The sequence below is a fragment of the Nematolebias whitei genome, chromosome 17, assembly GCF_014905685.2.
Source record: "Nematolebias whitei isolate Nwh7 chromosome 17, NemWhi1, whole genome shotgun sequence".
NCBI classification, from domain to species: domain Eukaryota; kingdom Metazoa; phylum Chordata; class Actinopteri; order Cyprinodontiformes; family Rivulidae; genus Nematolebias; species Nematolebias whitei.
In genome coordinates, this window is record NC_056514.1 from 1965869 (window position 1) to 1980269 (window position 14401).

General features: G+C 41.1%; 1 protein-coding gene across 1 annotated transcript in view; it reads right to left on the minus strand.

Annotated features, from left to right (window-relative positions):
* LOC119424076 (C-Jun-amino-terminal kinase-interacting protein 4) overlaps window positions 1–14401 on the minus strand; it is a 128745-nt gene that overhangs the window by 29566 nt on the left and 84778 nt on the right. The window contains exons 11-13 of the mRNA XM_037691547.1: window positions 9267–9396; window positions 9046–9135; window positions 3082–3243 (exon numbers count right to left, since the gene is read on the minus strand). Of these exons, the coding sequence (XP_037547475.1) occupies window positions 3082–3243; window positions 9046–9135; window positions 9267–9396 (382 nt within the window). The remainder of the gene's footprint in view (window positions 1–3081; window positions 3244–9045; window positions 9136–9266; window positions 9397–14401) is intronic.

Here is a 14401-nt window from a genome sequence, read left to right on the forward strand (position 1 = left end):
CAAAAGAGGATGCCATCTCCTCTGTGGTCCACACTGCGCTCAACCACCTGGAGCAGAAAAACTCTTACGTCCGTATGCTCTTTGTGGACTTCACATCCGCCTTCAACACCATGATCCCCCAAACCCTGATGGACAAACTATCCACACTAGGACTAAGCCCCTCCATCTGCAACTGGGTACTAGACTTTTTAACAAACAGACCATAGTTAGTGAGGATCCACAACCTCTCCTCCTCCACCATAACCCTCAGCACTGGCTCACCTCAGGGATGTGTGTTGAGCCCCCTCCTGTTTACTCTGCTCACATATGATTGTGCAGCTACCCATCCAGGCTGTCACATTGTAAAGTTTGCAGATGATACAGTGGTGGTGGGATGCATCACAAACAATGATGAGTCCAGCTACAGGCAAGAGGTGGAACACCTGGAGAGCTGGTGCAGAGAGAATAACCTTCACATCAATGTGAAGAAGACAAAGGAGATGATTGTGGACTTCAGAAGGAACAAAAACACCTACACCCCCCTGAACATAAGAGGATCTGCGGTGGAAGTGGTCTCCAGCTACAAGTACTTGGGTGTACACATGAATGACAACCTCAGCTGGAGCAACAACACCACCAGCCTGATCAAGAAAGCTCATCAGAGACTCTACTTCCTCAGACGGCTGAGGCGAGCTGGTCTGGGAAGCTCAGTCCTCACCTCCTTCTACAGGTGTGCAGTGGAGAGCATCCTGTGCTCCAGCATCAACGTGTGGCATGGAGGCTGCACAGCTGCAGAAAGAAAAGCTTTGCAGAGAGTGGTGAAGGCTGCACAGAAATCTGTCAGAATCAGTCTCCCCACCATCACAGACATCTACACCTCCAGATGCAGGAAGAGGGCCACCTGCATCATGAAGGACCCCACCCACCCAGCACACACACTTTTTGCCCCACTCCCCTCAGGAAGGAGGTTAAGGAGCATTAAGTGTAGAACCACTAGACTGAGGAACAGCTTCTACCCTGAGGCTGTTAGACTCATGAATCTCTAACTAGAATAATCACTGTGAAAAACCATATCATGTTGCTGCTGATCTGTTTCATGTTGCTGCTGATCTGTTTCAATGTTGATGTGTTCATGCGTGCACATCTGCTCACAGACTCATGTTCATGTTTGTGGTGATGTTCAATGTTTTATGTTATGAGTGCTTAGTGTATATTTAGTTGATGTTTTTCTTAGTTCATATCTTAGATGTTATTACTGTTTTTCTTAGACATTTTATTGTTGGATGTAACTGGGACCCCGTGTACATAATTTCGCTCCACCACATGTACCACATGAGGTGCGAATGACAATAAAGAAACTCTGACTCTGACTCTGTCTCTTAACAGAGGAGGAGGCCTCAGATTTCCACTTTTAAAAACTTGTAATGCAACTTTAAAACAGATTCCCAGCCGGTTTTCACACCTGATGGGAACAGAGGGGCCTCGTCTGTGAATTAGAGGAACAAAGACCTACTGTTTAGGTGTTTAGGTGTGAACTGCCAATCTACATATGTGTGTGTGTCTTATCTCACTCAGCCTTATAACCTGTATCTCTCACTCTCTGCTCTTTGAATTGAGAAAGCTCCTCGGATGAGGAGCGAAACGTCTCGTTACAAATAAAGTCCAGTTGTTTTTGTATTGAACGCTTTTTGAACTCCCTTCCCATCCTCATTAGCGCTGAAGAGAAATCCCGTCATATTAATTTAAGATAAGATAATTTAGAAAGTAAAGGTAGATTTAAAAACAGCAGCTGATACCAATACTGTTTAACAACAAAATCATTGGTACTACCAGTGATTTCATGAATATTTACCACATTTTATCTGTACTTTGATGTTATCTGATGTTCACTCTTTGTAGCACTTTGAGATTTACTGTGAATGTAAAGTGCATTATAAATAAAAGTTATTATAATTATTATTGTACTATGGTATTTCACTTACGGTCACATGACCCCCGTTAAGACTTCTGGGTAGTATTTCCCGGTATATTGTTACGGCCTGAGGCCATTTGGTTGAGCAAACGTGTTTGCAGGTTGATTGCTGACTCAGCTGTGCTGTGGCCCATCTGGGATTGGCTGCTTCACTTCCTGAATCCTCCCCAATGGACATCAATCTGCATCCTGGTTGGCTTCTTCACCTCCTGCTCCTCCAACCACAGAAGAGGCCTGCCTATTTAAACCCAGCTCTCCTGCCATTCAGGGTGGCTGTTGTTTAGAGCAGCTCGCCATTAGTATGGGTTTCTGTGTCTTTGGACTTGAGTCTCTTGATGTGTATTGTTTGGCTTTGGCCAACAATTAAACCCTGCAGTTGCTGTTGGTAGTTGGTGTTGTTTGTAAGCACCTGAAAACAGTTAGAAGGCTTACTTGTTTACTTTTTGTTTTGACTCATTGTAAATTTGGTTTGAGTATTCGTTCACTTGGTTAACCTTAATTTTGTTATTGACTTGGTTGTGAAAACTTTGTTGTAATTTGTATTTTGAAAGTACCCCTCCTCTTTGTTAATGTTAAATTTTGTTTTAAACTGACCAATTAAATTATTAATTTTATTCAAACCTGTTCCATCTGGGTTTCTAATGTTGCCTCCCCTTCTCCTAGCTGAGCCGGGTCGTAACAATATAATTTTTAAATAATTTCAGTTACGTAGGTGTTTGGCACTTTAATGTCCAGTGATTATGCTTACCAGTAAATATTTAATGGTATTTTGTTCATTTTGAAGGTATAATGGTTGTTACCATGAGTTAAATACTGAAGCTTCAAGTATACCTGGGATCACCATTCCAGCTTCATTTATTTTAAATGCAAGCAATAGTCTGTGAATCCCATCAAGTGGGTGATTTTTGTACTACAAGTACAAAACAGGTAGAGCTGCACACTTTCATTCACTGTACAGTGGACACACGCAGCTTCACAGCTGGGGCGTCTTATTTATGTACAAAATTATGATTTAACTTATATTTAATATGTGCAGCTTATACACAGGTGTGTTTTCTAGCCCGAGAATTACGGTAAATATCTGATTAATTCTGCATCTAAAACAGAAGAATAAAGTTGGGTTTGCTTACTTTAAGTTCTTGATCCAATTTATCAAGGCTACTTTGAGATCCGGTCTTCTTTTTAGGACACTCTGGGCCTGATGAGTCATGGTAAAACACACTGGCCCCCACTATGGACCCCCCATCTCTGGTTTTCCCTCCAGACAGATTCACACCAGCAGCACACCACAGCTAAAGGAGAGACACATGGTTACAGAAGTGAAATACAACAAAACACACAAATACACTGCCTGCCTGGCACCTGGATTTAAAAGCAAATAGGTACGAGCCTCCTGTTGGATAATTATTGCATGGGCGATTATCTTTCAGCTGCAACAAGTTATTTAACCCCAATTGGTGCAATGAGTTGCTTCTCATTTCTTCAACAACCATGTCGAAAGACACATGGCGTGGCCGTGGAAAAGATGTCAGTCTGTTTGAGAAGGGTCAAATCATTGGCATCAAACAGAGGAAACATCTCAGGAGATTGTAGAAACTACTAGAACTGGGTTAAGAACTGTCCAACACATTATTAAAAACGAAGATAGTGGGGACCCATCGTTTTTGAGGAAGAAATGTGGCTGGAAAAAATCCTGAATGATCGTGATCGGCGATCACTTAAACATTTGGTGAAATGAAATGGAAGAAAAACACCAGCAGCACTCAGGGCTATGTTTAATAGTGAAAGTAAGAACATTTCCACACACACAATGCAAGGGGAACTCAAGGGATTGGGACTGAACAGCTGTGTAGTCTTAAGAAAACCACTAATCAGTGAGGCCAACTGGAAACAAAGGCTTCAATTTGCTAGGGAGCATAAAGATTGGACTCTGGAGCAATGGAAGAAGGTCATGTGGTCTGATGAGTCCAAATTGACCCTGTTCCAGAGTGATGGGCACATCAGGGTAAGAAGAGAGGCAGGAGAAGTGATGCACCCATCATGCCTGGTGTCTACTGTACAAGCCTGTTGGGGCAGTGTTATGATGTGGGGTTGCTGCAGTTGGTCAGGTCTAGGTTCAGCAACAAGACATGCTCAAAGAATGAGGTCAGCCGACTACCTAAATATTCTGAATAACCAGATTATTCCATGAAGAGATTTTTTTCTTCCCTGATGGCAGTGGCTTATTCCAAGATGACAATACCAGGGTTTATCGGGTTTGAATTGTGAAAGAATGGTTCTGGGAGCATGAGACATAATTTTCACACATGGATTGGCCACCACAGAGTCCAGTCCTTAACCCCATTAAGAATCTTTGGGATGTGCTGGGAGAAGGCTTTGCACAGTGGTCAGAATCTGCCAACATCAACGTAAGATCTTGGTGAAAAATTAATGCAACACTAGATGAAATAGATCTTGTGACATTGCAGAAGTTTATTGAAACAATGCCACAGTGAATACATGCAATAATCAAAGCTAAAGGCCGTCCAACAAAATATTAGTGTGTGACCTTTTTTTCTGGCGGTGACTTTTTTTTTGGGCCAGGCAGTGTACTACACCCACGTTTTCTTTTCTTAGATTATCAATAATTTGACACTTGATTACATTAGTATAATTGTGTGAATGCTTCAAAAGCATTCACACAATTGTGGTACAATTTTGTTCCGCACAGTTTTCGGCATCTTTCTCGTTCCACAATTTTTGCCCTATTTCAAAAAGCAACACAGTATATCAAAACGTTCAACTTGTTCAGGAAAAGTGTTATGAATTTTGGTTATGGTGCAACTTTATCTTTTTGAAATATTTAGCCTTTTCTGCCATTTTTTTCCCTAATAGACAATGAATTGAGCTCATTTCACATCCTTTAATTAAATCTTTAGAGCTGTTTAAAACTTTTAATTGCTCCTTTCACATTTTGTTCTGGTTCAGATTCTTTGTGCATATTTAAACTTTTATTCAGTTACTGTCCTTCCAGCTAATGTGAGCTGGTTTTTTTCTTCAGATATGTCATGGTCCTTTAAAATTCTTTCTGCTATCTACAACATTTTTGGGCTTCTTTAACTTCTTTCTGCTAATTTCAGCTTATTTTGATCCTTTCAGCTACTTAATGCAAGTTTCAGCCTTTTCTGCTATTTCAGCTACTATTTAGCTGTTTCATGCTAATTTTAGCTTTTTCAGCATATTCCACATTTGTTGCACTCATTTAAACTTTTTTCAGCCTATCCAACATTTTTCAGTCAGGTCTGGACAATTTCTTTTTTTGTGCTGAAACGTTTCGCCTTCGATCCGGAAGGCTTCATCAGTCAAGGAAACGCACAACAAAACTGATTCTTCCCCCAACAGCTTACTCCAAAGTGGAACAAACCAGTTATGTTGCCTACCGGTAATAACATTTTTCAATGCTAATTTCAGCTTGTTATGCCACTTTCAGCTTATTTATGCTAGTTTAAGTTATTTCAGCTACTATTTAATGTTTTTATGCTAATTTTAGCTTTTTCAGCAAATTCCACATTCCTGCACCCCTTTCAACTTTTTTCAGCCCATCCATCCATCCATCCATCCATCCATCCATCCATCCATCCATCCATCCATCCATCCATTTTCTTCTGCTTATCCGGGGTCGAGTTGCGAAGGTAGCAGCCTAAGTAGGGAGGCCCAGACTCCCCTCTCTGCAGCCACTTGGTCCAGCTCCTCCAGGGGAATCCCGAGGCGTTCCCAGGTCAGCCGAGAAACATAGTCCCTCCAGCGTGTCCTGGGTCTTCTTCTGGGTCTCCTCCCGGTGGGACGTGTCCGGAACACCTCACCAGGGAGGCGTCCAGGAGGCATCCTAACCATAGATGAGGGTAGAAACGTAGATCGATCGGTAAATTGAGAGCTTCGCCTTTTGACTCAGCTCTCTCTTCACCACGACAGACTGATACAGCGCCTACTTCACTGCAGACGCTGCACCAATCCGCCTATCCATCTCACGCTCCATTTTTCCCTCATTCGTGAACAAGACCCCAAGATACTTGAACTCCTCCAGTAGGGGCAGGACCTCCTCCCTGACCCAGAGAGGGCACTCTAAGCTGAGTGAAGCTGACACCCCACCCACTTCCAAAATTAAAGCAACTGGTCTGAATGGTTAGTGCTCCGTTAGTGCTGGTTTGTGCCGTTAAAATTTTCGTTTGTGCTGCTTTGTTTTATGAGATATTAAAAGTTATAATTTTGACCTGTGATAGACGCTCAGGCGCGTTCACGCGTCCTTTATAACCGCAATCAGGTACTAAAAGGAAACATTTACGACAGTTGTGTTTTTGTTGTCAAATCTGATCCACACAATTACAGCCGGAGCGCGCGCCCGCCTTAAGTAAACGCTCTGCCCTGACGTGTGCGTGAACGCGCCTGAGCGTCTATTACAGGTCAAAATTATAACTTTTAATATCTCATAAAGCAAAGCAGCACAAACGAAAATTTTAACGGCACAAACCAGCACTAACGGAGCACTAACCATTCAGACCAGTTGCTTTAATTTTGGAAGTGGGTGGGGTGTCAGCTTCACTCAGCTGGCACTCTACCCTTTTCCGGCTTTTTTCAGCCTAATTCACCAAAAATGTGCTCTCTCCACTTTCTTCTGGTAACACAAGTTTCTTTCTGCCTTTTTTTTAGCTACTTTCCAGTTGTGTTTCTTTGTTGTTGCTAATTTCAGCTTTTTTCAGACGATTTCCACTTTTTTGTACTCATTTCTGCTTCTTTCAGCATAACTGGGCAAACATGTTCTTTCTGCTTTCTTCTGCTATTTTAAGCTTGTTCTAACTTTTCAGCTAGCTTTTTAACATTTTTAGCTAACTTCAGCAGTTTAAGATAAATTCAAGTTTTTCATGTTAATTTCTGCTATTTTCTGCCTAATTAACTTATTTATGCTAATTTTAACTTGTTATGATCCATCCAGATTTTTCTGCTAGTTTCAGCTTTTTCTGTTCTTTCAGCTACTATTTAGCTCTTTTAATGCTAATTTAGCCGTTTCAGCTAATTCCACATTTTCTGAGCTCATTATAGTTCTTTCTACTTAGTACTTCTGGTGGCTTAAGCTTCTGCATTTTCAGATACTTTTTGGCAATTTTTTGCTCATTTCAGATTTTTTTTTTGCTCATTTCCTTGATTTTGTAATAATTCCTGCTTATTTAAATCTAATTCAGCAAATATGTGTTGTTTCTGCTTTCTTCTGCTAATTTAGGCTTGTTCTTCCATTTCAACTACATTTAAGTACTTTTTTTTTTTTAGCTACTTTACAGGTCCTTCTCAAAAAATTAGCATATTGTGATAAAGGTCATTATTTTCCATAATGTAATGATAAAAATGAAACTTTCATATATTTCAGATTCATTGCACACCAACTGAAATATTTCAGGTCTTTAATTGTTTTAATACTGATGATTATGGCATACAGCTCATGAAAACCCAAAATGCCTGTCTCAAAAAATGAGCATATCATGAAAAGCTTCTCTAAACAAGCTATTAACCTAACCACCTGAATCAACGACGTAACTCTAAACACCTGCAAAAGATTCCTGAGGCTTTTAAAAACTCCCAGCCTTGTTCATTATTCAAAACCACAATCATGGGTAAGACTGCCGACCTGACTGCTGTCCAGAAGGCCATCATTGACACTCTCAAGCAAGAGGGTAAGACACAGAAAGAAATTGCTGAACGAATAGGCTGTTCCCAGAGTGCTGTATCAAGGCACCTCAGTGGGAAGTCTGTGGGAAGGGAAAAGTGTGGCAGAAAACGCTGCACAACGAGAAGAGGTGACCGGACCCTGAGGAGGATTGTGGAGAAGGGCCGATTCCAGACCTTGGGGGACCTGCGGAAGCAGTGGACTGAGTCTGGAGTAGAAACATCCAGAGCCACCGTGCACATGCGTGTGCAGGAAATGGGCTACAGGTGCCGCATTCCCCAGGTCAAGCCACTCTTGAACCAGAAACAGCGGCAGAAGTGCCTGACCTGGGCTACAGAGAAGCAGCACTTTTGCATGTCATTCGGAAATCAAGGTGCCAGAGTCTGGAGGAAGACTGGGGAGAAGGAAATGTCAAAATGCCAGAAGTCCAGTGTGAAGCACCCACAGTCAGTGATGGTCTGGGGTGCCATGTCAGCTGCTGGTGTTGGTCCACTGTGTTTTATCAAGGGCAGGGTCAATGCAGCTAGCTATCAGGAGATTTTGGAGCACTTCATGCTTCCATCTGCTGAAAAGCTTTATGGAGATGAAGATTTCATTTTTCAGCACGACCTGGCACCTGCTCACAGTGCCAAAACCACTGGTAAATGGTTTACTGACCATGGTATTACTGTGCTCAATTGGCCTGCCAACTCTCCTGACCTGAACCCCATAGAGAACCTGTGGGATATTGTGAAGAGAAAGTTGAGAGAACAAGACCCAACACTCTGGATGAGCTTAAGGCCGCTATTGAAGCATCCTGGGCCTCCATAACACCTCAGCAGTGCCACAGGCTGATTGCCTCCATGCCACGCCGCACTGAAGCAGTCATTCATGCAAAAGGATTCCCGACCAAGTATTGAGTGCATAACTGAACATGATTATTTGAAGGTTGGTGTTTTTTGTATTAAAAACACTTGTCTTTCATTGGTGGGATGAAATATGCTCATTTTTTGGGACAGGCATTTTGGGTTTTCATGAGCTGTATGCCATAATCATCAGTATTAAAACAATTAAAGACCTGAAATATTTCAGTTGGTGTGCAATGAATCTGAAATATATGAAAGTTTCATTTTTATCATTACATTATGGAAAATAATGACCTTTATCACAATATGCTAATTTTTTGAGAAGGACCTGTATGCTGTTTTTTTATTTTTATTTTTTTTTAGCAAATTCTTCTGCAATAATCATTCACACTGCATTTTCACAGGAAATGCATTTTCTCTAGTTAGATTATTACAAACTCCTTTATGTCATTATTTTAAACAGCTTGTTCATTTTTTTCCAAGTCGGTATGTTTGACGGTTTTGGGCCAAGATTTTGCAAATACAAAAATATGATTAGAAGATGGAGGAAACACCTTCATAGAAGGATCTTTTTCATCCAAAGGTCTGAGGAAGACAGGAACAGGTAGATTCTTCATCTTGCTCTCTGCCTGAGCACCACTGACCTGAAAACATTTTTTTTAATAAAAAGCAGTACTGTGTTATGGATCATGTCTCGTGCAATTCTGCCATTTCAAAAAGCAATGGGTACCGTAAAAATGGGGTGCAAATAAAAAAAAAACCCAACACTTCATACTTTGTATTTCTTGGGTAAGCTCCAGCCGTATGCTTGCACCCGGCTGTCCTCCTTCTGAACGTGAGCTCTGACCTGTTTGTACTGAGCTCGCTTCTGTTCTCGCCTCGATGTGACACTGTCAGCTGGCGCTCTGTGGGACACAAAACAGTTCACTTATAACTTCAGAATATTATGTCTGAAACATGAAACCAACCCTTTACTTTGGCAAAGGTGAGTTGGTTTCACTTTATACCAAAGGTTCAAAAGATTCCACAAAGACTCTAGGACAAGAGGACGATTTTAGGCCAATGCATCAGTCCACTATGGGACTTTGGGCTACCTTGTGCAAATTAAAACATTTTTTCAGCTACTTTCAGCTGTTCTTTCAGCTGCTTTTTGCTCCTTTCAGGATCTTTCTGCTAACTACAACATTTGTGGGTTTCTTCTAACTTCTTTCTGCTAATTTCAGCTTATGATCCTTTCAGCTAATTTATGCAAGTTTCAGCCTTTTCTGCTACTTCAACTACTATTTAGCTGTTTCATGCTAATTTTAGCTTTTTCAGCAAATTCCACATTTGTTGCACTCATTTAAACTTTCTTCAGCCTAACTGAGCAAAAATGTGCTCTTCATCTTCCTTCTGGTAATTTAAGCTTCATTCTGCTTTTGTTTAGCTACTTTTCAGCTGTTTTTTTTGCTTATTTAAGCTTTTTGTCAGATAATTTCTACTTCTTTGTGCTCATTTCTGCTTCTTTCAGCCTAATTGGGCAAACATGCTATTTCTGCTGATTTAAGCTGGGGTACTAATAAAACACTTATTTTTAGCTAGCTTTTTAACTAGCTTTTTAGCATTTTTAGCTAATTACAGAGGATTTCGGATAAATTCATTATTTTGTGGTAATTTTTGCTACTTTCAACCTAATTAACTTCTTTCTGCTAATTTCAGCTGGTTATGCTTTTTTCAGTTTATTTCTGCTAGTTTCATCTTTTTCTGCTATCTCAGCTACTATTTAGCAGTTTTATACCAAATTTAACTTTTCCAGCTAATTACACATTTTCAGCTACATTATTACAACTTTTTCACTTCCCTATATTAATTTAAGATTCTTTCTGCCTTTTCAGCTAATTTTCTGCTGTATTTGGCTAATTTCAGTGTTTTTTTGCTCATTTCCTAATTTTTTGCTAATTTTGGCTTATTTAAACCTAATCCAGCAAATATGTATTCTTTCTGCTTTCTTGAGCTTGTTCTTCATTTTCAGCTACATTTCATCATGTTTTGTAGCTAATTTCATCTGTTTTACAGGAAGTTCTTCTGCAAAAAGCATTCACACTGCATTTTCGTAGGAAATGCAATTTCTCTAGTTTACAGTGAATTGCTGTTATGGCTTGTATTGTTTGAACCGTTGGTGCATTTAATATACATTCCTTCTTGCAAGAATAATCAGAATCAGAATAAGCTTTATTATCATTGCACTGAGATACAACGAGAACATGTACATGCAGTCATCCGGAAGATGGACAGAGTGCATGAAGCTGCTACTATAACTAAACGCAGCCTCTCTTATCCTTTTTCAGAATAATAACCTTAGATAGGCAAAGGGGGAGAAACATGAGGGTAGATAATGGTATTACAAAAAAAGATCTTTCACATCTTGTCTATCAGGACACTATTCGAAACATCAAAAAACTCTACCAGCAGCACAATTCAAACATGATTACATTTGCATTTGACGTCAAGGTGTTGAGATTTGTTCATGAGCGTTTCTTCAGATCAGCTACAGTTCTGATGATGATGTTTCAGCCGACAGTTCTGATAAGCTTGCACAGAAAGTTCTGGGGGGGGGGGGGGGTGTTGTGTGATAGATGGAAGCTTTTGTCCTTGGTTACCCATGACCCAGGAGAAATTTGATAAGTCGGCCCGTTTCCAAGGCCATCGGGAGTCAGATTCAGATAAGCTTTGAGCGTTGATTTTCTTCAGGCAGACAAATTACTTTTTCTTTAGCTTTGAGTCCATCTTGACGTTCTGGTTCTGAAATAGCCTAATTGTGGGATTACATTCCACTGATCCATGCTATGAGTCTCCTTCAAGGTCAAACCCACCACACTGATGAGTCCCAGTAGCCACAGGTGGCCTGCGATTCTCATAAATCGCCTCCACCTTACGGTTTAGCTCGTAAACCAGTTGATTTAGAGTTCCTACAGCACGGACCAAACCTTCACACTGACTCGAAAGCTTTTCCATGGCTGAAACTGCTGCGATGTCTTCTTCAAAAGTCGATAAAACAGAGCCCCCCCCCCCCCCCCCCCGATGCCAAAACGCCGAGTCCCTGCTATCATAATTCCAAATATGTGAACGTCTTCAACATCCTCCTGCGACAGGACTGAGAGGCACATCAGCTGCCACACTCCCCATGGGTCCATGACGTACCCCACAGCGTGAGTCTCAGCTGGACATGCAGGTTCTCCAGGACCTTGTCGTTTTGATGAAAAAAATCTTATCAATAGAGTTGAACACCCACGATACCAGATCCATAATCTTAATTTACGTTCGGGAGATGTGTACCAGGCGCTTCAGACACACAGAGAGCAGAGCAGGAAGAAGGAAAAACGGGGGAGGAAAGACAGAAGCAGCCACCTTGAGTGAGAGCCTGAGAGGAAAAAAATGCACTCTTAATTAAAATAGGCTAAATTCTGAGATTTATTTTAACATAACAATAACAATGGAACAAAACAGATACCATTTTCAAACTGGTCCAATCTACAAAATTTCTTAGCAATTCACAACAAAGCCATTTTTAATTAAACCTCAACTTTTTTTTTTTTTACCTCAACCCTGATCTGCCACAACTTTACCTCCAAAGTGTGTTCATAGTTCCCTGGTCTTCATGCTTTCTCTTATTTGGTGGTAGCCGGAGGTGTAACAGTATGTTTAAAGTATGGTGCGGTGCAGCAGGAAAAATAAACAAATGCTAGTTTAGTTGCTAGCTAATGTTTTTTTTTTTTTTTTTTTGCAAGTCGTTTAGAAATCAAGGTCCCAGAGTCTGGAGGAAGAGTGGAGAGGCACAGAATCCATGTCACTTGAAGTCCAGTGTGAAGTTTCCACAGTCAGTGATGGCTTGGTGCCATGTCGTCAGCTAGTGCTGGTCCACTGGGTTTTCTGAAGTCTGCAGTCAACACAGCATCTACTAGGACATTATTATTTATTATTAAGCTTTATTTAGCCAGGCAAATCCCATTGAGATCACAGATCTCTTTTGCAAGGGAGGCCTTGGCCTGAAGGCCGCCTAACATGCATGTTTTTGGTCTGTGGGAGGAAACTAGAGTACCCGGAGAAAATCCACACAAGCTAACTCTGACAAACTTGACACCAAAACTGCTGACATTAATCAATCCATCTCCGGCCTGAAATCTATGATAGATGGCCTGGGTTCCTGAATCACAGAGGCGGAGGAATGGATTAACACAGCCGAGGATAAGTTAACCAAACTGGAATCTCATGTTCAGCGCCTCATTAAAGATAAAGACTTTCTAATTGATTAAGTGGACAAACTGGAAAACCAAAGCTGGCATAACAACATCCGCATAATTAACCTGCCCGAAGGCCTTGAGGGAAAGGAACAGACAGTTCTTCATGAAGTGGATCCCCTCGGTGCTGGGAAAATAACATTTCACAGTTCCCCCAGTGATTGAACAGGCACATCGATCTCCTACATTTAACATGCAAAGGGTGGAACAGCCCAGACCCATTCTCATCAGTTTGCTTAAATACCAAGACCGGGATAAGATCCTTCGTACGGCCGCCAAGACATCCAGAGAAAAGGGTGAACCTGTTACCTTCAGCGGAGCACCTGTGATGTTCTTCCCAGATCTCAGCGCGAGCCTGGTGAGGCGGAGGAAGGAATATAATACTGTCAAGAAGAAACTACATGCAAAAAAATTGCAGTTTAGTCTTCTGTACCCAGCAACCCCTAAGAGTGGTCCTGCCGGATGGGGAGACAAAGTTCTTCAAGACCCTGAAGACGTGGGGTCCTTCCTCCGAGATTTTTCGGGGGTTAGTGAGCCCTGACTCTTGCCTGACAGGCACAACTCTCCAAATGGGGCTATGAGGAAAATGCTATTCTTCTCAGTTATGTAGTGAACCTGATCTGACCTCAGACTGTTATTTCATTGATCTGCATCCAGAAATACAGTTTGAGCCATCTGGTGACTTTCTTTCTTGAATTAATCAAGCAGAAAAGACAATTCTCTATGATCATTACTATTTTACAAATGTTTGATAATCAAATTGTGTTAGTTCACTCAATGTTTACAGGTTGAAGAGAACTACTCATTTTTATTTTACATAAACAGTAAGTAATGATTTTTATTCCTCATTCAAAGAAGAAATCAGGTTAATATGCATTTCTTGATTTTTCTGTCTGCAATGAGCCAAGTTTTGTAAGTATGTTAAAGGTCGGTTCTCGGTCAACTAAAATGTTTACTGAGAAAAAATGTCATGTTTAACTATTTGAGAAGATACAGCAGAGTGAGACTCCACGAAGTCTGATTTTACGCAGTAATCTTTCTGTTAGTTGTTGAACAATCTCATTCTCTGACCTCGACTTTTCATAACACCTTACATCACAAACCACACCTTTTCCTGGTCCATCGACCAATCAGAAAGCTCTAAATTGACCCGGAAGTCAACTCATTTAAAATGTGGCAACTTCCCGGTTCTTGTTAGAGAGTGCTGGAATCTGAAGTCTGAAGCCAGACGCTGAAGATTAATGGAGCTAAAAAGAGTCTGATGCTGCAGAGCTCTGAGAGTTCCACACAGAGTGCTGATGAGTTGATGGAGTTAGAGTTCTTGGATGCAAACGCGTTCAGGATGATCCAGAGACGTTTTGGGATTATAACTTCTGTTTGAACAACCTCGTACGACTCTCGAAGGATTTCAGCTGCTCAACGGAGACGCTGAAAGAGTCTGAAGGATTCTATACCGAGCTGATTTATCATCAACCAGGTAACGATCTACTTCAACCGAGTGTACCGTCGCAAGCTGAGATCTGATGGAGCGTGCAACGTTTCTGGTCAAACAGATTAATTCCCTCACAAATCTCTCTGTAAGATAAATCTCCATTTCCATCTTAAACTCTGCTTTCTCTTAAAATCAGTACAG